The sequence below is a fragment of the Eleutherodactylus coqui genome, chromosome 1, assembly GCF_035609145.1.
Source record: "Eleutherodactylus coqui strain aEleCoq1 chromosome 1, aEleCoq1.hap1, whole genome shotgun sequence".
Taxonomy (NCBI): Eukaryota; Metazoa; Chordata; class Amphibia; order Anura; family Eleutherodactylidae; genus Eleutherodactylus; species Eleutherodactylus coqui.
Genome location: NC_089837.1, coordinates 312,224,104 through 312,251,606, shown reverse-complemented (window position 1 = coordinate 312,251,606; position 27,503 = coordinate 312,224,104). Strand labels below are relative to the sequence as shown.

Here is a 27,503-nt window from a genome sequence, read left to right as displayed (position 1 = left end):
AGCACAACAATATACAGCTAGGGGGTAGGAGCGCTTTAGGATACTGAGCCCTAGTCCAGCCAAGAGACCGGGGTATTTTCTTGCTGCAAGGCCCTCAGGTGGGGAGAGGTGATGCCTGGGACCATGGGAGGCCAGAACAGCTTGATTCCAGCTCAGGGCAGTGGAGAAGCAAGGCACGCCAGAAAAGCAGACAAGTGCATGAGTCAGTTCCATTGGGGGCCTGTAGACAATAGGGCCCGGGGGGGGGCTGTGGCTGAGGTTATGGCTGGGACACAAGTGAGCCATTCTTTACAAAGACTGCACAGGGGTTGTTGCAGGAAAGTACCTGCAGTATTCAGTGATGAGAGGGAAGCTGGGGTTTCTGAGGATCCAGTAAGTGCTCATTCGGGGTCACCTGTATTTGCTTCCATGGCCCCTGAAACGGAATAAGAGTTTTGGACAGTGGAAGCCATGGCCACAGTTCAGAGGGGTTGGTCTGCAGACTGTGCATATTCATGCAACCACATTATGTTATTTTTTTTCAGTTCCAAATCATTTTAGTTTCTATTTCAATGGAATTATATAGATAACGGGTCACATTGAAAGTGGAAATTAGTCTGAAATGATTTATCTTTGTCAGACTTTTTAACATACCAAAAACATGGCATTTTAACCGGGGTGTTTAAACCTTTTTACCCATTGTATGTACGTCGAGTTGCTGAAATGTCCTCCCTACTGTCAGAAAACAGTTAAAATGTAGCTGTCGTGTCAGGTGACATTTCAGAATAAGCTGTCATGTCTGTACATTAAAAATAACACTATTTTTGGCCATTTTACATGTAGCTGGAATTAGTATACCAAAAAGCACCCTAAACATATCAAAAGCTCATAAGTTGACCATGCTCAGAACTATATCCAACTGCAAAAACTGCAGAAAAAAGCATGCAAAACTTTGATGCCGCATTAAAAACATGTACGGAATCAGACTACATATTGGGAATAACGGGAGTAGCAGCATGAACATAAAAGATACTTATCAATAGCTACATATAAATGCAAAAATTACTAGCAACAAGTATCCGATATGGGTTAAAAAAAAGAAAAAATCCGCTATAAAGGTTCGTTCACATGCGCGTATTTGGCCACGCGAAAGAAGATAGAACATGTTCTACCTTTCTGCGCACCAAAGGTCCTCATTGAAGTAAGTGGTGCACAATCGCATTTGGAATACGCAAGGACATGCGTGAAATACTGTGCAATTATCCTGTAAAAAGAACACATCTGAAACTAATTAGCCATTTCAATTGGTGCATTTGTTTGCTATGCACAAATCAACATGCAGTAAAATACAACGATGTGCGCAAAAAAGCCTCGTTCATAGCGCAAGAAGGTTGAATTAAGGTGTGCACAATTGTGCCTACACCCATGTGAAGCCGGCCTAAGGGCTTACTTACAAAAGTCGGGTTTTCACGCCTGGCAGATATACGCTTCCATCTAAGCAGTTCCCGCCTTCCCTCCCCCTCACTGGCTCTCTGCCTCTCTCCTCCAGTCCGGTGTTTGCAATGGGAGGAGATGGGGTGGGGCGGAGCTAAGCTACACTCTGTCCCGCCCACTCCCATTTCTGGCTATGGACAAGGGGCGGGGAGGGAGTCGGAGCTTAGCTCTGCCCCCATCCGGCCCACTCCCATTGCAAACTGCTCGGAGGGGAGGAGAGAAGGGGGGGGAAGTGCTTAGATGGAAGCATATATCGTCCGGCCGTGAAAACATCGGCCAATATACGCTTGTGGGAATAAGCGCTAAGAGGAATGATTCAAATAAGAACAAATAGCACATATGGGCAATGAATTCCTATAGGAGGCCTGCGGACGCTTAGCATGAGGATAATGGAGCAGCTCAGGTAATATGTACTTTATCCGATTTCCTTCCTTTTATCACTCTTTAAATTATGTAAACTCATAATTTTGTGGGAATTTAGTTGTGTATTTATAATTATAGGAGTTCATTACCCATGTGTGCTATTTGTCCTTGTTTGAATCAATCCTTTAGTGGATTTCACCTATTATTTATGGTAAGGAAGAGATTATGCATAATTCTGGTGGTAAGTGCCCAGGTTCCAGATGGTACGACAATGACAGATGGAAGCAGAGGCGACACATGCTTTACTGAACATAAAGTAAAATAACATTTTCATGCTCCATAGCAGGGTTGGAGAACTTTTAACATTGAAGACTAACTTCATGTGAACTTTCTTAGCGCGCATTCAGACGACCGTATATCGGCTGGGTTTTCACGCCGGCCAATATACGGCATCTCTCTCTGCAGGGGAAGGAGGCTGGAAGAGTCGGGAGAAGTGCTCTGAGCTCCCGCCCCTTCTCTGCCTCCTCTCCACCCCCTCTCCACCCCTCTGCACTGTTTGCAATGAGAGGAGGCGGAACGGGGGGGTGGGCTAAGTTCCGGGAATGATCTCCGCCCCTGCCCCGCCTCTCCTCATTGAAAATAGTGCAGGGGGGTGGAGAGGAGGCAGAGAGGGGGCGGGAGCTCAGAGCACTACTCCCGGCTCTTCCAGCCCCCCCTCACTCTCTGCGCAGAGAGACGCTGTATATCGGCCGGCGTGAATACCTGGCCGATACACGGTAGTCTGAAACAGCTCTCAAAGTGAGAGTACGCTTATGCATCTAGCGCAACTCAAAATATTCTCCTTGTTACTCAGCAATGCCTTTTGCCAATATATACATATCACTGTTTCCTCTTTAGTTCCTCCTGGCAGCATTGAGGTATATGACACCCACTTAACTCTCAGCATCTTTCGTCTCTGCAACACATTATCGCTCACAATAGCGATCACAGGCTATGGCAGGCCCAGACACCAGGACCAATGATGTCACAGAGAGAGTTCATTTCCTCTGTGAACCCTATACATCTACATTGAATGTGGCATGTGAGGGGTTAACAGCAGGGATCAGTGTTCTTAATGATCCCAATTACAGCCAGCTCCCACTAAGGGATGGCACAGGCTCACTTCTCAGCCTGCTCCATCCACATGACCTAAGTTCATGTCCTGTTGCGTTAACTATCACCCTGCCAGGACCTAAACTTATGTCCCGTGACATTAAGGGGTTAAAGGGATCTCTCAAGTTAATAAAAATTATAATTGACATAGCCAGAACCTTCCTATGCAATGCTCACATGTCCTGTGTTTGTGTATGGGGGTAGGAATGGCAGAACAACTGGACCCTCGGGGTGAAGTGCCCTGCAACATGTGAGAGGAAAGGGAGTCTCCCTCCCCGCATTTCTGGACACTGCAGTGGTGGTGCAGGAGATCAATCACAATAGACGCTGCAGAGAAAGAACGATGCAACCAGCAAAAGAGGTCCTGGGAAAGCATTAGTTGACCACAACCACCGATACTGCGTAAGATTAAATCCCTGGCCAGAGTGGTGGTAAATGGACGGGGTTGTGATATAAATATTAGAGTTATGGTGCCATAAATTAGATATTAAGGGTTAATGGGATATGTGCTGTTATGGAAGTGTTATGCATAAAGTGTAATGTAAAATGTTAATACAGATGTGTGTTTATTATAGTTCGGAGCATTGTAATAATACAGCAAGGAATATGACGCAGTATATGGAATGGCGCAGTGAGTCGCATGATATAGTTGTGGTTCAGATTTTAGTAAAATGTAACGCAGAGTATTGAACAGCCAGTCATGTGTGTGTGTAAGTAACATTTGTTGCTGTTAGCCATTTAGTCGTTCACGGCCCTCGGCGACCCTAAAGGCTCCCTCCATGGTTTTCGGTTTTGCACGGCTTCTTTCAGTTGTGTGATATCCATGCCAGTATCAGCTCTGACAGTATCCGCCATCATGTCTTTGGCGGCCGGGCCACTGATCTGTCCAAGCATTATAGATTTTTCTAGCGACTCTGCTCGCATTACATGGCCAAAATCCGTGAGTCTGAGCCCGGTCATCTTGTCCTCCAGTGATGTATCTGGTCTCATACGATTCAGGACTTCTCTGTTTGTTACTCTCGCAGTCCAGGGCATACGCAGCAGCTTTTGCAAGCACCGCAGCTCAAACCCATCAGTCCTCCTTCTATCAGCTTTTTTCGCAGTCCAGCTTTTACATCCATTTACAATCCATTTTCAATGTGGTTTAAGCACCCTTCATAGAGCCTACAGCCATAATGACGGTGTATGTCGTGGTTATACAGCAAATAAGAGAAGTTGCAAAAGGTGCTAATAGTCAAGTGAGAGTCATGACCCTTGCTACTACCAGGCGAAGATACACTAGAGATGTACTAAGTTGCAGACAGATGAAGAGAAGAAAAGCAGGTACACGCGGACACCACTGCTGTCAGGGTCGGATTCCACTGTGGGCTCCCGGAATCCGGCTCTGCCATGTGCAGAAGGGCTAAGCCAAAATCAGAAGTGTGACCAACAGAGAGAAAAAGTATGGTATACAGCCGGGCTCGCATGAGCATATGGTCACAGGTTTAGCGCATGTAATACACTGTACCGATCTCCCATAGGCTCCCATTTTGCATGTCATTGAGGTCGTGCTACATTCTTGTGTGCAGCATTTCGCGGATTACGGCCATGTGAGCCCTGCCTAGTGGGAAAGTTTTGTATGTCTACCATGTTCTGGGCCCACTCCTAACTTCGACTTGTATAAGTAACATAAGGCTGCTCTCAGACAGACCTGCAGTGGGCACATGTTAGTGTCAGTATTACGTCCGCAGCACCAGGGCATCACACACAGTTTAACTAAACCAAATCTAGATCTCAACTCTCTCAATCCCAACGGGAGCTGGTTACACATGTAAGCTACTTGGGGATGAGTGTATATTGACTCTGTATTTGTTCTGTGTTTTACAGACCATAATATGAAGCTAATGACAATCTATGTAACTGTTACCTGGCCGTACTCTCATAACTGCGATTTACAAATGCAACTGGGTCCATTTTTGCATTCATTGGTATTATTTTTTATTGGGCAAAACAGGTGAAACAATAATGAAATATTGCTAACCTACTGTTGCAATGCCATCTGTACAGGTGGGTGTAAATGGGACAACTGTCGTTAGAAAAGCCGCTGGAACTAATCGCCACTGCAAGCTGATAGTATACGGACAACTATTACCCTGTTTCCCTGAAAATAAGACATAGCATGATTTTCCAGAATTTTTGAGGATGCAAAATGATTTTTCAGGCTTTTTGAGGATGCTTGAAATATAAGCCCTACTCCAAAATTAAGCCCTGCTTAACAGTTAATTTAAAAAGTCAATTTAAATAGTGTCCAGGCAGCTATACATGTAAAAAAAAAGTTAAACCTTTTTGAACAAAAATTTATATAAGACACTGTCTTATTTACAGGGAAACAGAGTATTTGTGTGCTTTCACATGCAACGATTGTTGCTCACTTGTTCAACTTCATGATCACTGAAGCGCACACCACCCGGCAAAGTTATTGGCTAGTTGTTGGAAGGCAAACGATTGCCTGATAACATCAGACAATAATTAACCAGTGACTATTTTTAGATGAGCTGAAACAAAACGACTATCGAATGAATGATCAAATTATCATTTGTATCTTTGGTTGTGTTTACATGGAACTGTTGCTTACATTCCCTCTTGGGGGATGATAGTCGTCCCGTATGAAGCCACTGTAACATGTCTGTCTAAGGCCCAACACCCACGGACAGATTTTTGCTTCAGAATTCCACAGCCATGTCCGTCCATAGCATGCTATGCTAAAAGATTCTTCCATGACCACAAGCGGAAATCAACTGCAATTTTGATCGCAGGGGGTAAATCACATCATGTTCTATTTGGTGCAGGAAATCACACGGATGGCTTCCACTGACTGCAATGGAGGCTGTCTGATCTGCGGCGATTACAAAATGTCAATTTTGAAATTGCAGCGGATTCACGTCAACGCCGGCACGTCATGCCCTGCACTACGCATCCGGACAGGTGAGTATAGGGTCTCTGGGGGCATCGGGTCTGATTCCACTGCGAGATTTCGCAGTCAGAATCCGGACGGGCTGTGGACATGAGGCCAAAGGGCTCTTCCACACTTGCGTTTTGCTTGCGCTTTTTTTTTTTCACGAGAAATTGCTGTGTTTTTTTTATGCAAATGTCAATGGGACTTGCTAATGTTAAAAACACTGCACAAAAATTGCAAAGCACAAACTTGCGATTTTTGTGCGATGCGTTTTTAATATTAGAATGTCCCGTTGACATTCACGTGACAAAAACACAGCGCTATTGCGTGAAAAAAACATGCAAGAAAACCGCAAGTGTGATAAAGCTCTTACGGACGTGTTACAATATGTTCGTGTGCAACTGGCTTAATTCTGGCAAAGATGGCTAGTAAGCCTCTCGGCTGTGAGTTTAGATATTTGAAGCTTAGCTTCTTCTACTGGCTCTGTTCTCTCCAGGGTTTGCATGTGATCTCACTTTGTAGACAACACCAGTTCTGCATATAATGAGTGTATTACTTGTAAACTGCATTGTCTTCCCTTAAGATGATCTGTATGGTATGTGTAGCATCTACTGCTTAGCTACTTGTAGAACGCTATACTCCAAGTAAGACTTACACACCAGCGCCACCATGTGGCAGAACAAAAAAACTTCAAGAAGATATCTGTAGAATGTAATGCTCGCCCTCTTGTGGTAGCAAACTGATCTGCAAGCTGAGAAGTGTCCCGGCTCCGCCTTCTTATTGCTGGGTAGGAAGCTGCTGAATAAGGGAAGTGGCTGTAGTAACCTTCTAGGTGTGTGTCTGTCGGTGGAGACTACTTCATGTGAGTATATAATGTGCTCAGAAGGGCTTGTAAAGAAATGTATAAAGTGCAAGCAACATATTACACTATTGTTGAAGATTCTGCTGTTTCCAGTGACATTGCTACATTTACAAACAGGGCAACAAAGGATTGTGCTATTATAAGTGATAGGATATGCCACCAATCCTGAGAGTGGGGATGCTTGGCTGCCAGTGGAGAAGTCGCCATGCAGGCATAGTCACTTTGTGTGGTTCCCAGCAACAGAAGTTATGACATATTGGCACGTTATTACATAATATACTTATCAGTGGATGTCTGACCACTCACCCCACCACCACCAATTGCTGCAGTGCCGCCTGTATATTTTTTCTTCCTGGCACTGTGTTGGGACTGCAGCTTATCACCAGCACCTAGTGGTGAACACCCTCTAAGCCCCTCTTATAATGGCTGATGTCTAGGATTGTTTGTGGCCAATTTACACAATTTTTGCACCATTGTTATGGTGCAATAGTATCAGCTGTATGCCGCCTGGAATCCCTGCTAAGGCTCATCATCGTCTTTCAGCACATCTTACAGAAACGTCACTCACCGGCCGCCTGCTCCGCTCTGCGCATGCGCCGGCAGCCAGCACATGAAAGAGCCGGAGCTGCGGGAACGGGTAAGTTCCACGCTGCTCTCTGCAGGGGCTTGGGTCGGGTTCCGGTGCGAGAACTCTCGCAGCCGGATCCGACCCGGCCGTCTGCAGGCGGCCTTAGTCTTTCAATATTTTATATCTGCTTTGGTATACAGATATGGTGTTACATAATGCTGACCGGTGTACAGTAGTGGCCAAACGTATTGGTTTTCACAAAGTTTCCTACTTCACTATTTATAGTGGTAGTTTGTGTTAACTCTAGATTGCAATTTATTGGACGGGCTTCCACTGACTTCAATGGAAGCCGTCTGCACATAATCCATGTAAAAATAGGGCATGCTGGGATTTGTTATCATTCACAAGGAGAAATCGCAATTGATTTTCGCTTGTGTGCAAGAAAAAGTGATTTCCCATAGCGTGCTGTGAACTTCATTTGCCGTGGATTTGTTTTGTGGACGCCTGCCGTGGATTCCACAGCAAAAAGCTGGTCGTGTGCAGGCGGCCTAATGGTGATAAGACTGCTAACCACATGGGATATCTGAGAATGGGTGAACGGAATAGTGAAAACACACACATGATTTTACCTTATAGTGTAAGATTCTATTAATGGCTCGTCAGTGTCTTGTGTTCTGGAAGGGTGGGGAGCACCCAACATATGTGCTAAACGAATAGCCCAGACATGTTTAATATTGGCCTTCTACACGTTGCCCATTGATTCTTTTGGCATACATTTGGGCCCATTACAGGTATAGATAAATTCAGCATATATGTCAGGAAGTCTTATGGTACGGCGAGAGGTGTGTGTGCTGAATGTGCGCCATACATGAGGTTTCATATCATCTTGAGTATATTTAATAGTCTTTATTTATAATTTTAATAACATTTGTTTTGTTTTCCTAATTAATGCAGATGACCAAATCATTTAATCTCTTGATTGCCCAGAATACTGTCTATGTCCATCCTTTATAACGTTTACTCTTTTATGATTGCAGTTGAAGTATGAAGTCCGTCACATTGTCTAAGGCCAACATTGTGTATCTATCTATAATTGTCCTACAACTCTCAGAATGTCTGGGGCAGGATTATCCCTTCATGAACCCCTCACTGCCATGGGATGTACGTGTGAAGGACCTGATCGATCGGCTCAGCCTTGAAGAAATGGTGCTACAGGTAATGGTTCAGCGTACATAAAAGGTTTTCTTTCAACATGTGTTTTTTCTTTTTTAGCCATGTAATCCTATTGGAATTAGCGAGTTATATGAAGAGCTGAAATTGTGCTGTAGATTTCCTGCTGGGATGGCATCATGCAGCATTTACTTTATCATATATTCTTTACTGAGTATGATTGTTTATACTGTTACTGGTCTAGTTTAATTTACCTTGTTCAATTGCAGATGGCACGGGGTGGTGCAATGAAGAATGGTCCTGCTCCCGCTATTCCTCATTTGGGTATCAAGCCTTATAACTGGAACACGGAATGTTTGAGGGGAGATGCCCAGGCACCAGGTTATGCCACTTCTTACCCTCAGGCTTTGGGTCTTGCTGCATCATTCAGGTATGTTAAATAAGAAAAAGGAACGGTTTATGCAGAAGCCTTCAAACTGTTTCTAATTGTGCCTGTCCATGGTAAACAGCCAGCGAATCGCGCCGTCTGAAGCTTTCCATAGCATTGCTATGAAAAGCGCCGGCCGCCTGTCCACGAGCGGAGAATCCTTGTGATTCTCCGCTCGCGGACGGCAATTCACAGCACGCTGCGAATTGCCCGGATTCTCCGCGGTCAGCCCATCTATCAGATTAGGCTGACTTGCGAAGAACCGTCTGCGGCTCCTGCTCCCGGGCAGCGGCTCCCACGGCGGAGATCCGACGTGGAATACCGCAACGCCTGTGGACAGGGGGCCCAATTCTTTCTTGTATGTTGTCTATTCCCACATGACTGTCATTGCACTATTATTCTTCTCTTATCTTTTGCATTAATTTTTGTGGTTTGGTTTAATACCGAGCTTTCATTTGCAGCTCTGAATTGATATTAAAGGTGGCTAATGCTACAGCCACTGAAGTCAGAGCAAAACACAACTACTTCATGTCAGTAGGGAACTATGATGACCACACTGGACTCAGTTGTTTCAGTCCTGTGATAAATATTATGAGGCATCCTCTGTGGGGCAGAAATCAGGTAGGAAAGCATCTAGCAATATAAGTAATAGAACCAAATTCCTTTTAATGCTATTCAGACATACTGCTTGCAAAGTGTTCTGTTATCTTAAAGCGTACATGAACTTTCAGATGACTTTTCAGGACAATCTGCTGTGTGTGTACACAAGGAATAGTAATTCTGGCAATTATATTTGTAATTCTGCGTTTTTCTCCAGCTTTCCCCTTTGCAGGCTCCATCTCTAATTCTCAGTTTTCCCCGAGTTGTTAGTTGTAGACTGTTGCCACGATATACATAGCTCTTATATACATAGAAGCAGTAGAAGCATGGAAGACATTATAGAAAAGAACTGAGCAGTATAGATGTGAATGCAGTAGTTGTAAGACAGTAAACACTATTAGCTGCAGCAGCATGTCTGTGTGTATCTCTGCTTTTTCCTTCACACAGCACCTCCTGCCTCATCTTCTCTCCATAGACCTCTATGCGCAGCATGTAATCTGTCAATGAGCGGTTAGTCTATATTGTTTCACAACACCGGATTTTTAGAATGAGTGTGATAAGTGGAAGAAATAAACATTTTTTATGATAGGATATTTCACTAAAGTTTCTTTTATCCACCTGTACTATTGATTCATCCAAAGTTAGTTTCAAAGGCTAGGAAACATTTAAAGCAATGTGCCTTCTCCAGAGTTACATTTTGCATTGTTTCCTCTGCAGGAAACGTATGGAGAAGATCCATACCTTGCTGGACGTCTGGCAGCAGCTTTTGTGAAAGGACTGCAAGGAGACCATCCTCGGTATATCAAAGCCAATGCAGGCTGCAAACACTTTGATGTTCATGGTGGGCCTGAAAATATCCCCGTTTCCAGGTTTAGTTTTGATGCCAAGGTAATGCAATCTGTAAACTGTCTTATGTACTGACTAGCCACGTGTCAATGAGTAGTGCTAATGTGTTACAGCCGGCAGCCTATTTACAACAGTAAACTTGTTGAATAACTTTAACCCCTAGAGGGCAACAATTTGTGTATGTATAAGGGGTATTCAGGGCATTTAACCCCTTGCAGTACTAATGACCTATCCTCAGTAGTTGATCTGTGGGGATATGCCATTTGGGACCCCCTGATCACCCTCACTCTGTACAGCAAGCTGAATATTGACAACCCTGTTCACATTGGCATTGGAGCCAGAAGTCCTATAGAAGGTGTAGCTCCTATTGGTTTCAATGGGAGCAAATCCTTCTATTATAATGGAATAGAACGTTTTGCTCTCATTGAAATCAATGGAGGCTATACCAACTATAAGAGGCTGAGATCAAGTGACTACCGGGGGTCCCAAGTGTCTGACTCCCACATATCAACTATTAATAACCTATCCTGTTGATAGGTCATCAGAATTGCAAGGCAAAAGCACTTTAACAATTTAGCTGTAGATATTGCATGCATCTAGAACATTAATGCGGTCGTCTTAGTCTGAAGTTTCCTAAAAATGGCTGTAAATACAATACCCACCCTTCCTGTTCTCCTGCAATCCAGCACCTCACTGTGTTTGTTTTTGAATGCCTACCACTTGCCTGCTGCAGCCCATCGGAGGCCACATCGGTCAGGTGCCATTCTCTCGACATTATGGCTCCAGGCATCTGAAGGGAGATGCCAGAATAATGACACATGACATGGCACTGGATTGCTGGGGGAGAGGACTGGAGAGTACTGCTTATTTTATTTTAACCTATTTGCAGCCATTAAAAAAATTCGACAACCCCTTGAATGTAAATTCTCTACTAGAAAGGCAGATTGTGCTGACCCGGAGGTAGGAAGGAGATATGCATATTCAATTCATGGGTATAAAGTTTATCCTTAAGGAGAGCGTTGAGTTGGTGTGGTGATGGAAAAATACCTCCACAGTGTCCCCTATTGGAAGATGACTTCCCTATAAGTCAATGTTTTAACTGTGAAAAGGTCAAACATAGACTTCTAGGGAAGTTTCCTTCCAATAGGGGACACTGTGGATGTACTTTTACAGTCTCCATTTGCATACGGGAGAGGGTAAATGCTTGGAGAATGTGATCTGTGTTCTCCCAGCATTCTATCTATATAGGTCACTGGTGATACTGGTCTTCTGGGCAGTACTACATGTAGTCTGTCTACAGGGGGCAGTTATAAGGTAAAGTATATCCAGTTTTTAATTCAGATTAAGAATGTAGAAAGAGAGGGACATCTATTAGGATGATTATTGGTGCTTTGTCATGGCTGCTTAAATGTTGCTTTTGTTTTCCCCTCAGGTGGAGGAGAGAGATCTGCGAATGACATTTCTACCACAATTCCAGGCTTGTGTTGAAGCGGGGACGTACAGCATTATGTGCAGTTATAATAGGCTGGTATCCAAGCACACACCATTAGCTTTTATGTGTCATTAAACTTGTTATTACCATCTCTATTGTAAGCAGAGACGTAACTACAAATTAGAGATCCAATACCAAAATAGATTATATGATACTCTGAAGAGTACCCATCGGCTCCCCTAACAGGCCTGTTTTAGTACATGCCTGTATTCGCCAAAAATTATCCTTGCACATCTTTTCTTAGTATGTTTTGATGCTGTGCAAACAGACTTGTCCCGATCCATGTCGGGTCCTATTATAAGCTGTACAATCCATATGGCTGGGTTTTTTATTTTTACTTTTTATTAAAAGTATTGCTTTTGGGCCCCAAAACAGTTGACCACTGTTGTCCACTTATAGTATTAAACTTCTTTTCCGAACCAGTGAATTAGAACAGATGATTAATTATTAAAGCTCTGTTATTTAGTGATGACTGATGAGCATATAGGTCTAATGCCTGGTCAGTGGGGCCCAAGAACGGATATGCCAGGTTCTCTGTTCCCAGCGGAGAGGTGTTTGCCCATATGTGGACACTGTCTATGACAGGCCTTGACCACTTTATTGCTCATGTAAAACAATGTTTGTGTTAATGATTATTATATGCTACTTACTTATACATGCTTTTTTTAACTTGTGCCCCATTTTCTATATTTTGGTAAATGCATCCCTTCACTTAGCCAGTCATGCTCGGTACAGTTTTTCTCTTTGAGTGTTTGTACTTCCCTATGATGCGGGTACCTGCAGCCCATGTGCAAAATAGCCAGCCTCCAAAATAGAGCATGCTGCAATTTTTACCCTCAGCTCGCAGAATATGGAATTCATATCCGCGAGTATGAGCGAGAATTCGATTTTACATGCCTTTTCAATACGTGCACGCCGACTGCGGATTCTGCAATCATAATCAGCCCATGTGAAGCCGGCCTTGGCTTATACACACTTGGTTGTTTCTGCTATACACTTCACTTTGGCTACACAAAGGGGTAGATATATTAATCCTGAATAATATTTAGACAAGTAAATTTAGACTAGACAGTCTGAAATTATAGTACATTTATCACACTGGCTCATAAGGTATAATAAATTTGGTGTTTTGCTAGACAACTTTGTCTAACACTCCACCACCTATTGACTGGCGTAGCAAAATTTTAGTGAGTGTTGTCGCATTTCAAGCAGTACCCCCTTGCCAAGTGAGGCTCTAAAAGTTTCTAAAACATATAAATGTTTTGCATGATGCATAGGATAGCATTTTGGTGCAAAATGAGAAGGAATTCTGGGGCATTTTGCTTAGTACATCTCTTACAATTTTTTTGTCCACCAAGAACTAGAAATAGGACATCGGGAATTGATATGTCATTCATGGGAAAACTCCTGTTGGCCTGGCTATCCTGTAATATAACTCATAGCTAGCAGCTGTAAGATTGCATTTTTTGTAAGTACTATTTTTATGCATTTTGCAGAGTAAATGGCATTCCAGCTTGTGCAAACAAAAAGTTGCTAACAGACATCCTGCGCTCAGAGTGGGGCTTTAATGGCTATGTTGTAAGTGATGAAGGTGCAATTGAATTCATAATGATGGCACACCAGTACACCAGCAGCTTTCTGGATACAGCTATTGGTGAGTCCTCTAGTCATCCACCTGGAGGGGAGCCGTGGAAGTAGGTGATTTCCTATCCGTTCTTTCACATTAGCCATGTTATGTAGGCTGCTACATTGCGAGAATACAAAATTCTGGCATGCTCTATGCAGCCGTAATTTGTGATGTTTTGTAGCCCATGTTTCCCTATGGAGCCTCCTTGTTTATCATATTGCATAGCACGAACTTGAGACTTTTTTTTTTTTTGCTCTTAAATCTGAGCCTAACGAGAAGATAAGCTAGCACTTTGAATTAAAATAGCTTTTTTTTTCCCCCAACTTCATTCAAAATTTAGCGAAAACTGCAGGATGTCAGTGCAGTGACACACAACCATTATCACTCAAAAGACGGCTTTTGAGCAAATTTTGAGTGATAATCGTTGTCTAAATGGGCCTTTAGTGAGATGATTGCTGCAAAGTTTTCACTACAGATCAGGTAGTGTCAGATTATATATATATATATATATATATATATATATATATTATTATTATTTTTATTTATTTTATTTTTTTAATATAGCTAGTCACCGAAAACAAAACACAATTCTTAAATAATATTTGTAACATAAAAATGTGATTTATATAATATTTTTGATGACAAATTCCCTTTATTTGCACTTGTGACATCATGTTTGTATGTACATGTATATAACAACTGTACACCATCTGTGAGACTTTTGTCTTTAACCCCTTATTGACATGGCCTATTTTGGGGTATAAGGACGCAAGGATTTTTGGTGGATTTTAATCTCCATTTTTCAAAAACCATAACTTTATTTTTCTGTCGACACAGTCATATAAGGGCTTGTTTTTTGTGTGGCGAACTGTAGTTCTTATTGGTGCTCTTTTTGGGTACATAGACTATATTGTAAAACATTTATTAATTTTTTTTTGTAATAGCAGGGAGAGAAAACAAATTCTGCCATTTTTTTTTTACAGCATTAGGCCCCCTGCACACAGGCGGAAATTCTGCGGTGGCATTTCCCACAGAATTTCCACCCCTGCCTGTCTGAATAGGATTGCATTACAATACGCACTCCTAGGCAGACGGCCACGATTTGTCCATGTGAAATCACACACGGAAAACAAATCGCGGCATGCTCTATTTCTGTACGGGTCTCGCAGAAGGGGTTAACAACGGGGTCGCTGTACCAATGCAGGCTCGCTGTTTCAGGGGAAGGCCAGCTATCGGTGACGGCCAGCTCCCGCTGCTGGATACCACAACATCTCTTCTGATCTCGCGCTATCCACAGAGCGTAACTGTACGTCCCGTTGTGTTAAATACCACCATGCCAGGACGTACAGTTACGCCCTGTGGTGGGAAGAGGTTAAACAAGTGTTGCTATCTCCATTTACTTGCTGAAGTGGACACAGAATAGAAACAGCAGGTGACCCTATCTAACCTTAGTCCTTAAATATCTGGGGATAGAAAATTTTTTTTAATGTAAATAGTGTAAGTGCAAAAATATTTAGACTTATGGGATGGATTTAACTATAAACAATATTTTTCATGGCATCTCCCCTTTTAATTGTGCAAAAAGGTAGTAAGAAATCATAGATGTATGTGATTTCAAGAGATGTTTTGTATTGTTGTCATTTGAGTTTAATTGTAGCACTCTTGCGGCCCATGCTAAAGGGGTTATAGTAGAATTCACTTTGATCACCAATCCATAGAATAGGTGATAAAAGTCAGATTAGTGGGTGTCTTCCCACTGAATCCAATTATGGGTGTCTTGCGACACCCCCCCCCCCCCTTCCTTTCCTCTTCTTATCACTTTGGGCTTGTGGCGCCCACCCACGCAATAGCAGTCGCACATTAGTGACACCTCTTTATTCATTTCAATGTGGCTGACAAAAATAGCCAGGTTCAAGCACTCGGTGCCGCTGAAAATCAAAGAAGGTACAATGTGTATGTGTGACCGCTGCTCCATTCAATCTTTCTTGCTGCAGTTAGCCCATAGTGAGGAGAAGGGGCGGCAGGAGATCACCATTCTTCAGATTGTGGGAGTCCCCACCAATCACACTTTTATCACCTATACTGTGGATAGGTGATAAAAGTTAAATTGTGGTACAACCCCTTTGAAAACCTGAAGTTATAGAAAGCCTAGCATTTAAAAGCTTCTTATTTGTCTTTAGCCTCTGTGAACTCTGGATGCAACTTGGAGCTGACTTTCAGTCTGCTAGACAATGTTTTCATGAGAATAAAAGATGCAGTACATTTGGGCAACATCACACTGGAGGTAAAGAATGGAATAGACATTATGTATTTTGACATTTTTAGACCCGTATATTTTAGCACCAAGAATTGAAATAATCATACTGTATTCAGTGGCAAACTGTTTTTTTTTAAAGGGGGTTTCCAAAGAGGAACAATACATGTGGCGTATTGCATAAAACGTTCTTTAAGCCACACCTCTAACCAGGCTCAATTCCGGCTAGTCCCCTTTGTATCCATTCACAATAATGCCCCTTTACAGAACCTCTGCCAGCTGTAACATAAATACAGCAGTAGAACCTGGTTATGTACATGCATGCAAAAGCAGAACCAACTCCTAATATAAATACAGCTTCAGAACATAAACATGGTACCAGAACTGAGCTTGAGACAGAAGCATGGTGCCAAAACAAAGCTCTGGACATATGTACGGCACCAGAACCACGTTTTGAACACTTGGTTCTTTTATAACTTAGGAGGCTTTGATACAGTGACTTCACTCAAGTATTCCTCTAAAATAATGAAGTCACCAGATAAGTCTGAAACCAGTTCTACATGGTGATAGCAGTGTAGTGAGTCAGATAACCTCTTCTCTGATTAATGTCTCCCAGTATCCCTCTTCTTCTTTATCTGGAACAAGATCACAATAAAAGCCATTTCAAGCCATGATTCATCCCTGTACACTCTCCCCATTCTGTTGCTTTCTCCCCCCCCCTCCCTTTCAGTACTCTCCATAGTAATGGTGCTCCCTTTGTGGTTCCATAAAGTAATAATGTGCCTACTCTAGGGCCTCACTTAGTAACCGTGTCCTCTCTGTGTCTGCACTTTAGTAATGGTGTTCCCACTCCTTTTTTTTTTTAATTAAAGTATTTTTTATTAAACTTTTTCACCTTTTGCATATTTTAAAACATTTTTTTAAACAAATCTTTGGTTTCCCTTCCCTCCCTCCCCCTCCCCCTCTCACCCACCCCCTTCCCCTCACCCCCCTCCCTCCCCCATCCCCCCTAAGATCTCTCTCTCAACGTTCTGTTCTTTGGGTAAACTGTCTCTGAATGAACACAGTGTTGTGTCGTAAACAATAATAACAGTTCTTGTAACGTATATTTGTTTTCTTCTTTGGTCTTCGTGTTGCTTATCTTCTTGCTGTTTTCTTTTATTGATTCAGGGTTAGATTTTTTGTTGCATTCGAGGGGGGGTCATATTTCTTTTGCCCGTTGCCCGGTCTCTCTCTCTCCAATCCCTCCTTTCTTAACTTTTCCCTATTACTCCTTACCACTTTATTTTATTGTATATCGAGTCTGTAATTTGTTCTACATTTCCCAATAAACTTTATATATATCCATTACATACGTTGTTATGTCTTAGTAAATCCCCGGTTTACTGGTGCCTCCCCACACGGCTCACCACTCCCTATGTATTTGGTCCAACATTACTGCTCTGGGCGTGTATCCATCTCAGCCATATGTCCTGATATTTTTGACTGGTCTTACGCTTAGTGTAAATACTCCTTTCCCACGGTAAAATTTGGTTGACCTTATTTTTGAATTCTCCCAGCGTGGGTGGTTCTTCGTCCAACCAGCGCTGGGCTATTGTTTTTCTGGCTATATACAATAGTCTGGCTACCGCTAGTTTTTCATGATCATCTAATGTTAGATCCTGTATGTATCCCAGAATGCACACGTATGGTGTAAAGTCCATACGTATGCCAAATGCCGCGTTAATTGCATTTCTTATTCCCATCCAATATCTGTGCAATTTCGGACATCGCCATAGCATGTGGATTAGGTCCGCCGTGTGGGTTTTGCACCTTACACATATCGGGGAGGTTCTCATTCCTATATTGTGTAAGAAGGCCGGGGTGCGGTACACTCTGTGTATTAGAAATATTTGTGAGACTCTGTGTGATTCGCTCAGAGATAGCTTGGGTGTCATTTGTAGGATTTCCTCCCAGTGCGACTCCTCAATGGGCCCTATGTCTGCCTCCCATTTTGCTCTTGTTGATAACGGGTTGTGTGCATTGACCGTGTCCTGTATATGGGAATATAGTACAGATATTTTCCCCGCTGTGGTGGTGGCTTTTCCTATTATGTCCGCTACTATATTTATTGCCATTGTTATTTCCGCCGTGTTTTTTTCCGCTTGTATAGCGTGTCTAAGTTGCAGATATTTGTAAAAGTCACTATTGGGGATGTCGTGGTTTTGCCTTAACTGCTCGAAGGTTTTTAGTTCCCCCCCCTCCAGTATCTGATCCATTCTCCTAACTCCCCTGTCTTTCCACCCTTGGAATCCTTTTAGCTTGTTGATTTCTGGCAGGTGCGGGTTATTCCATATGGGGGTATGTTGTGTGCAGTTTTTTATATCAAGCATGTTTCTGGTCTTCCACCATATTTTATGTATCAATAATAGCGTGGGGGCACTTTGACCATTTTTTTTAAACGCTCCACGTTCCAGGGTTTCAAACAAATGTGATCCGTTAAAGAGATTTTTAAGGATTCTGAAACTAGCGTCGTGTGTTTCTTCTGTCTCCCATCCCCTGAGATGTTGCAGCTGGGAGGCCATGAAGTACGAGAACGGATTGGGCAAGGCTAATCCTCCCTTTTCTTTTGAATTGTATAGCAGTTCTAATTTTATCCTAGGTGTCTTCCCTCCCCATATGAGTTCTCTAAATAGTCCCTTGGCCTTGTGGAAAAATTTTTGTGTTATCCAGTGTGGGGAGTTGTGTATTAGATACAGTAATTGGGGCATCCATATCATTTTTATAAGATTCACTCTTCCTATGATTGTCATGGGTAGTTTTTTCCATATGTGAAGTTTTTGTTTCCATTTTTCCATAAGTGGTTCCAGGTTTATTTTCCCGTACTCACTGACCTCTTTCGTAATTTTAACTCCCAGATATTTAATTGTTGGGGTGCATTTCAGGGTTAATTCTCTGTTGGCAACTTGCATGTCTGGGGTGTCTATTGATAGTATTTCGGATTTGGTCCAATTGATAGCGAGTCCTGAGAAGGCTCCAAATTCTTTTATTGTTTGCATCGTGGTTTCTAAAGATTTTTCCCTGTCCCCTAAAAATAATAACATGTCGTCTGCATACAAAGCGATTTTCTCCTCCATGTTTCCTCTTATGAATCCCACTATTTCCTGGTGTGACCGAATTTTGCATGCTAGGGGCTCTATTGCAAGTGCAAACAGGAGTGGCGATAGTGGGCATCCCTGCCTTGTCCCTCTATGTAGTGGGAATGTTTCTGATGACCCCCCGTTGATGGACACATCCGCCTCCGCTCTAGCATATAGGAGTTTTACTCGTCTCACAAATATTGGGCCACAGCCCATTTTTTCTAGTACCTTCCACAGGTATTGCCACTCAACGCTATCAAACGCCTTGGCCGCGTCCAGTGAGCATATGATTCTGTCTCCGGTATTATCTACGGGTATTTGTAGGTTTAGAAATACTCTACGGATGTTCGTTGCCGTTGATCTTGCTGGTATAAACCCACTCTGGTCTGGATGCACCAGGGTGGATGCCACTTGTGATAGCCGCTTGGCTAAAACTTTTGCTATAATTTTGACATCCGCGTTTAACAGCGATATCGGCCTATACGAGTCCATCAACAGGGGGTCCTTTTCTGGTTTTAACAGAATTATTATTTTTGCTTTTCGCATTGTTTGTGGTAGTTCCCCTTCCTTTTCCGCCCCCGCCCATGTCTCCAGGAGTTGTGGTAATAAAGTGTCTGCATGTTGTTTGTAAAATTCTATTGGGAAACCATCCTCCCCTGGGGCCTTGTTATTTTGCATATCTTTTACTGCCTCTTGCATCTCCTCCAAGTCTATTGGTGCATCTAGAAACTCTCTCTGTTCCTCCGTCAATTTATGTGTTCTTATATCCGCCAAGTATTCCTCGATTTGTTCTACCGTTTTTTCCAGTTTCGAGGAATACAGAGAGGAGTAAAATTCCCGTGCAATCTCTCTTATGGATGTTGCGTCCCTGACTATCTCGCCTTGTGCGTCTTTTAGTTCAATGATGTATGTGGGGCTGGTTTGTGCTCGGGCTATAACTGCCAGCATATGTCCCGTTTTTTCTCCCTCCTCATAATATGTCTGTTTCCTGAACCCATTTTTAGTGGCTGCCGTTTCTAGGACGTATTTATTAAGGGCCTCTTGGGCCTGTTTCCATAGGTTGAGTGTTGTTATAGTTTTCTCTTTTATGTAATTTTCTTCTGATTCTTTTAGTTTGTCTCGTATTTTTTGCCCTCTTTCTCTATGTCCTTTTTTTGCCTGTGTGATTTGCTGTATGTATACCCCCCTCATATATGCCTTCATGGCCTCCCAGCAAATCGTCATACTTGTGGTATCCTTATTTAATATGAAGTATTCCTCTAGTGTTTTTTTCACTATTTCCTTGTTTAATATGTTTAGCCAGTGCGAGTTCAGATTCCATCTTTTTTGGGAATGACTCACAGTGTTACTGTGCTGTATGTCCAGACGTAGGATGGAGTGGTCAGAAACAACTCTTGGTAGATATTCTATCGAGGTTATATCTCTATATATCTGAATATTCCCTACCGCTAGGTCTATTCTAGATAAGCATTGGTATGTGGATGAGTAGCAGGAGTATTGTTTGTTTGTGGGGTGCCGTGTTCTCCATATGTCTATCAATGATATCTCGTTTATTAGTTTACCTAGTGGTGTCAGGTTCCTTTCTTCGTTTGCGTTTCCTGCCCTTAGTCTGTCCTGTGCAGGGTTAATGACCGAATTAAAGTCGCCTATGATAAGGACTGGAATGTCCGGTTTATCTGTTATGAATCCTATAACTTGCCTCATTATCATGTTATTATATGGTGGCGGGATATATACTGAAGCTATAATGCATGTGTAGTTGTAGATTCTGCAGTGTAGGCATATAAAGCGGCCTTCTGGGTCAATTTTTCGTGAGAGACATTTAAACGGTATATTTCTGTGTATCACTATGCTGACCCCCCTGGAATACCTCGTGTGTGTGGAGTGGAAGCTCTGACCCATCCCCCCTATTTTGAATGTGTCCGTATTTTCTTTTGATAAATGTGTTTCCTGCAAGCATATAATAGCCGGGCCTTGTTCCTTGATGACTTGCAGTACTGCTGATCGTTTTGTCTGGTCACTCATACCTCTCACGTTCCACGATACGACCCTTATCCTACTACCCATTTTCCTTGTTTTTTGTTTTCCACAGGGTTATTATTTTCTGGGCGCCTCCACCCCTTTTTGTTTTTATGAGTGAGTCGCACTGGGAGGGTCCCCATCTCTGTATTTGTGTCTCGCCCGTGTCGCCCCGTATATGTGTATGTGTATTACTGTTTGTTCTCCGCATAGGGCTTCTCCAGTAACATTTTGGTTTGGTCCCCCACATCCCCCAGTACAGACATTTATCCACATTTACTATACATATTTTCGTTATTTGCAACACATTTATCATTTGTACATTTACGTTGACATTTCTTCCCCTTATCCCACCCTGAATCATTTTTCTATCGTTTAACCTTATCCCTTTTAACTGTATCTTATCTAATATTCCCCTAATATGCGAGAGAGAGACCAAGCAACAAACACCCCCAACATGTAACTCACTGATCCGTTGTCTCATCGGATCGGGGTACCAGTCCTCCATTCTCCTACGCGATGCATCCTGTCGTCCCAGGAGCTCCTTTCAGAAATTTTCGGTTCCCTTTGCATGAACGTTTCTTTAGGTGCAGCCTCTTCATGGTGACTTGCGCGGCGATCTTCCCCTCCGAATCAGTTCTTCATTTTGATCTATCCAGGCACCTGCATCTTTTGGGTTTTCAAAGAATTGTGTCGTGCCCAGCGCCGCCACTCTCAGTTTAGCCGGGTACAGCATCCCGTAGGGCACTTGTAGGTTTCGCAGTCGTCTTTTTATTTCTACAAATGTTGCTCGCTTCTTTTGTATTTCCGTGGAGAAATCTGGATAGAAGGAGACTTTCACGCCGTTATATTGGATTTCACCCTTTTCGCGGGCCTTTTGGAGTATGGTATCACGGTCTCTGTAATGCAGTACTTTGATGAGTATCGGTCTGGCTGGAGCCCCCGGGGGGAGGGGTCGTGTCGGTACACGGTGGGCTCTTTCGACTGCAAACATTGCAGTTAGAGTGTTTCTTCCGAACAGTTCGGGCAGCCATGTTTCAAAAAATTCTGCAGGGTTTCTTCCTTCCGTCTTTTCTGGGAGGCCCACAATCCGCACGTTGTTCCTTCTTGACCTATTTTCTAGGTCGTCTACCTTGTTCTGTAGATATTGTATGTCATGCAGATTTTTTTCCACGTCTCGCTGCATCGGCTGTATTGCGTCTTCTACGTCGCTTATACGTTGTTCAGTTTCTGTCAGACGCTCTGATATTTTCCTCATATCTTGCCGTAGCAGGTTTACATTACTTTGCATCGCCCCCATCTGCATATTAAGGTTGTTCAGTGATGCGTTGCCTTTAGTGATTTCGCTGAATATTTCTTTCAACGTAGGCTCCCTGGCGCACCTTTCGTCCTCCTGCCTTTGATCTTTTTTGGCGGCATCTTCTGCACTTTGGGAGGTGTCTCGTATAGTGCTTTCTGAGGTGTCTGCGTGATTTGCGCTGTGCGTGCATATGCCTGGGCTGCTTGCATTATTCATGCTGTCTTCTGTGTAGTGTTCGTCTGGATTGACACTGTTTGCACCTTTATTTTTGTAGTTGGGGTTGTCTGCCTGACTTGTGACTTCCTGCTTATTTCCAGCATGATCTTGTACAGCATGTAGACTATTTTGTTTTTCCTTGTCCTTGTCACTTTCTGCATGTACTGTGTCTGCAGTTTCTTCCTCCCCTCCTGCTCCCTCCGTTTGTGTGCTTCTCTGTGGGCTCTCCCGCTCTCCCCTCTGTTGTTTAGGGCTTATGGAGTCCTGTTTTCTGCCCCCCTCCTCCCTGGCATACCTTGCCAGTTTACGTGCTGTGTCTGCACTGTTTGTGTTGGGCTGCGGTATGAGCGTTCTCGGCTCCCTCCCTCCGGCGCCATGTTGTTTCAGCCGGCCCCTGGCTTCATCTGCCTTCCCCCGCTCCTTGCCTCGCATCATTAACTCTGCTGCTGTCTGTTCTGTCTCCGGAGCTTGCTACTGTGTCTCCGCTGCTTTTTGATTGCCTTTCGGCGTCTCTGGGTCCCGTTAACAGGATGGGAATGTCGGATCTTGCAGGAGCTACTCTGAGATGCGACTATCTACATCTCCGGCCAGGCTCCGCCCCGGTGTTCCCACTCCTTGGCCCCGTTTAGTAAGCGCCCCCTCTATGGCCTCACTTAATTATAGTGCCTCCTCTGTAGTCCCATTAAATTAGTTGTCGTGTCCCTTGCAACCTCAGTCCCAGCAACAGCACAGTCTTCTTTCCTCACACATTGCTACCAGATGCTGTGTAAAGAGTATATTCCAACTCCTCACCTTCTCCTGCTCTCTCAGCACAGATAACGCTCTGTACAGAGGAAAGACGATTGTGCTGCTGGCCAGGGACCACTGATCTTTGGAGGGGGTTCTAGGCAAGCGAACCCCCCCACCCCCTTTCCCCGAGTTCACCACTGGTATTAACCCTTTCCAATCCACTGTCTGATGTATGAAGACATTCTGATTGAAGGCTGTACAGCTCCGATGTCGGAAGATGTCCAGCAGGGTATTCTTACTGTAGATTACTGGCCGCTGTGTTGTTGGGTGCCTCTCCAGCATGTCACATACCACAGTACTGGCTGTAGCCAGCAGATGGCGCCATTGTATAATGGCAGAAAGAGAAAGTCCCCTAGGAAACCCTGAATCCAAAATTGGATTGCAAAGGGTTAAGCTACACATAGCATCAAGTCAATACCCAAACATCATGGTCATTCTTCAATCTACCTACAGAAAATTGCATATAAGCAAAATAATGCATCTAGACCCTCTGTAGTATTTAAAGAGGTTATCGGCTCCAAATAATTGATGACTTCTCTTCAGAATAAGTCAACAATAGCTGATTGGTAAGGGTCCAGCAATGACCTAGCATGGTATTACAGACACAGTGCTCATTGAAGCCTCTGTTCTCCTTATAGGGAGCCCAGTACTATGAATAAAGCATTATAGTTGGGGGCCCTGTTACAGGTTTGGCATTGGGGCCCATATTGACTATAATTATCGATTTTATTTTATTTATTTTTTTTTTAAATAGATCAAATCCTATAAGTAGAATATTGTTAAGGGCTCTTGAGATTTCTTACAGATTATAAATGCTGTAAGATAGGTGCTAACCTGTTTCTATAATTTACTAGACCGTCAAAGAACGTTTATACCCATTGTTCTACACTCGAATGCGTTTGGGAGAATTTGATCCTCCTGATATGAATCCTTACAGCGCCTTAGACCTGAGTTCTGTTCAGAGTCAAGAACACAGAGACCTGGCTGTAGAGGCTGCTATTAAGAGCTTTGTGCTGCTGAAGAACCTTGGGGACACTTTGCCTATGGACTTACAGAGCGTCAAAGGAAAGAAGTTTGGGGTAAACAACCATCTAATTTTCTCCTTTATTTTTGACAGTATGTTCAAAAAAATATTGGTCTACCAATCAATATTGCTTGAGCATTTTATTTGCATTAGGAAAAATGTACCCCACTTAAGGCCTTCTGCTTAAGGGCGTATTGCATTGTGGACGTCCGCCTCCAGACTCCACAGCAAGTACTGTCCAATAGCATTTAATGGCACAACGCCACTTCAAGTTCGTGAGTGGAAAGCGATTGCGATTTTCCACTTGCAGAGAATAAATCGCAGCATGCTCGGTGTTTTTGTTTTTTTTGTTTTTTTGTTTCCTGTGGGTTACGCACTGACTTGACTGATTTGAAGTCAATGGAAGCCGTCCATCACTGGGGCACTTCCGCAGTGAGCACCCTCTCCCAGCATCGGCGGCTACTGCGCATGCGCGACGGACTGCCAGCGGGCACATCTGCAGCGCTCGCAGAAGACGCCGGACAGGTATGCGAGACTCACCGGCCAGGCATCAGGTTAAACTCCACTGCGGAAATCCCGCATGCAGGGTCCGACCTGTCTGTGTGCAGGAGGCCTAATTCATTGAACAGTAGAGTAGCTTTTAAACTCTGTGTCTCTGGGCAGCATAAATCCACCAAGCACAACTTTGCTTAAGATCTGTCAGATCAAAGTCAGGGTGCATTATTTCTGAGAACATCTGCATAAGGCCGCCTGTTCGTGGGCGCTGCGTTTTAACGCAGCAGATTTCCGCTGCGGGAGAACACTAAAATCACCAAGATTTTCAGCGATGAACTTCTCATTAGGATAGGATAGGATTTCCGCTTGGGTACATCAGGCTGTGCTTTCCATAGTTATCCTATGGAAAGCGTTTCTTGCGTTACCCGCTTGGAGATTATCGCCGCAGATAACGCAATGAAATATTGCTAGTAAACAGGAGGCCTAATGTGGTAATGTACGGAGGCACATAGAGTAGCTATGGCTCCAGAGTATAGCTCCATACTATAATAATAATATAATTTGCCATGTCCGCATTGCATGAGGCCTTAAGGGCTATTTACATGGAGCGATGATCGCTCAAACGACAGTTTGAGTGACAGCTTTGAGCGATCATTTTGCATAAACTATTAAGTAGCTGAGTAGCTACTTAATAGCTTATTGGCGTGCAAATGAAGCCTTTAGCTGAATGCAGTTATTAGCCCGAGGGCTCTTATCTGCATTCAGCTCCTTTCTTCTCCGATGGGTAACAATGCTATCAGCACTACCCGTGGAGAGCTTCTGATAAGACCACATGACGATTTTTAGGTTGACCTGAATTTAACTATCAGCTAGCAGTGCACGATGGCCGCGCGTTTAGACGCAATGATTATCGCTCAAACGATTGCTTTTTAGCGACCATCGCGTAGTGTAAATTGGCCTAACACTCATAATTTTATTTGTTCAGATAATTGGTCCTTTTGCTGATAATCCATCCGGGTTGTTTGGAGACTATGAGCCACATCCAGATCCTCAATATATTTCCACTCCCAGGTAGGAATTAAAATGCAGAAAATATGAATGTTTTTTTGTGATGATTTAGATCTCATGGCTTTGGGTTAAACTGTAGAAACTGGTAATAAGTAGTTATTTCAGGTATTGATAGAACTATGTTGTAGTGCAGTCAGTCGTATAATTTAAGGGGCCGGTATTGTTTTTATATAGGAGATATTTGTTTTTGATAACTTGTTCCTTAAAGAGGCTGTCATATAAACAAAAGGTATCACTTATTCATGGACGAGGGGTTTGAATGGAGCAGTGGTCACACATGCACCCTGTCGCTCCGCTTAATCTTTATGGGACTGGCGGAGCGACAGTCCCATAAAGACAATCACTCCATTCAAGCTCCAACAGACTGGGCATTTGAGACCCCTGTTTTAGTGATCAGTGGGGCCCCTAGCGATCATATATTTATCACCTATCCCATCAATAGGTGATAAATATTGTTCATGGGATAACTCCTTTTATAAAATAGATTAAACTGATGTCCACTACATGAACATAAAATGTTTGGGAAAATGGTTGTAAATGTTTTAAGAACTATCTTGCCGAGGATTCGGCTTAAACTGTTCGCCGTCCACGGCTTGGTCTTCCATGTTTTGGGGACATGGCAAGAGTCAAACTGGTGAATACTTGAAATGAACGTCAATTAGCAGCGCTTGACTCACAACCGCGCCGCTAGACTTAACATAGGAACTTTGACCTGGCCTGACAGTCACTCAATGTATCAGACTCACATTTTATGATTTTACGGTGGTGGTGAGGATGTCACAAATCCAAGGACACCAAAATCATCCACCAAACGTCATGCAAAGGGGTCAAAGTGTGGTGCAAGAAAAAGCCTGTAGACTTTTTTATATTAGATGCAGCAATAAATCTGTGTTCTATCCTATATCATAAACCATTCACTGAGAGAAATGGGCATCTGGAAGTAGGCAAACGCTCTATACACAGTGCAGTGCTGAATTCCAGTCGTGACAACATTTCCTACCAATGGGCCATATTGCTATTAATGCTACACAAATGACTTTGGTAATATATCGGTAGAATTGCATGATATATCTTAAGCTACGTCATAGAGATCCGTAACATCTGTATTATCCATCCTGTTTTTCAGAGATGGCATTGCAAAGCTTCCAGTGGAAGTGAGCTTTGCCGCAGGATGTAGTGATCCCCAATGTACTACATACTCCTCTGAAGAGATTAAAGCGTTGGTCAAGACTGTTGACATAACCATTGTATGCCTTGGGACTGGTAAGTGCAGCTCATACAAGGACAGATGTGAAATAGGAGAGCAGATCAGAATCGTAATAATTTACATATGTTAAACTTCATTACAATTCCATGTAACGTGTGCTTTATAATGTGGAAGAGCTAGCATAATTACAGACTAATCTACGTCATGCGTGCTTCATCAGCAGCCATAGCTGCCATTGGAAGATGACTGGCTACTGTAAATGCTATTGTGGAGTTTGCTGAAGACTTTTCTGGGTAGCTGCAGTATTATTTTAGGGGCTCCAAAGCAGTTTATTTGCATTAACTAAAATAATATAATGATGCACAATCATTTACTATCATAGATGAGGATATTAATAAGACAACAGCGCAGTTATTATTAGCTCCACAAAAATAAGGTTATTTTAAGATTACACTTCCTGGGCCATTTACTCATTTTAAATGCTTTCTAAATCAAAC

The 27,503-nt window shown here is 43.1% G+C and overlaps 1 protein-coding gene across 1 annotated transcript in view; it reads left to right on the top strand.

Annotated features, from left to right (window-relative positions):
• The first annotated feature begins 6,695 nt into the window (after positions 1-6,695).
• LOC136573919 (uncharacterized) overlaps positions 6,696-27,503 on the top strand; it is a 29,822-nt gene continuing 9,014 nt past the window's right edge. Inside the window, exons 1-11 of the mRNA XM_066574977.1 lie at positions 6,696-6,785; positions 8,391-8,568; positions 8,793-8,953; positions 9,412-9,571; positions 10,268-10,438; positions 11,829-11,920; positions 13,385-13,542; positions 15,696-15,799; positions 24,067-24,291; positions 25,717-25,802; positions 26,926-27,062. Coding sequence (XP_066431074.1) covers positions 8,398-8,568; positions 8,793-8,953; positions 9,412-9,571; positions 10,268-10,438; positions 11,829-11,920; positions 13,385-13,542; positions 15,696-15,799; positions 24,067-24,291; positions 25,717-25,802; positions 26,926-27,062 — 1,465 coding nt within the window. The 5' untranslated portion in view covers positions 6,696-6,785; positions 8,391-8,397. The remainder of the gene's footprint in view (positions 6,786-8,390; positions 8,569-8,792; positions 8,954-9,411; positions 9,572-10,267; positions 10,439-11,828; positions 11,921-13,384; positions 13,543-15,695; positions 15,800-24,066; positions 24,292-25,716; positions 25,803-26,925; positions 27,063-27,503) is intronic.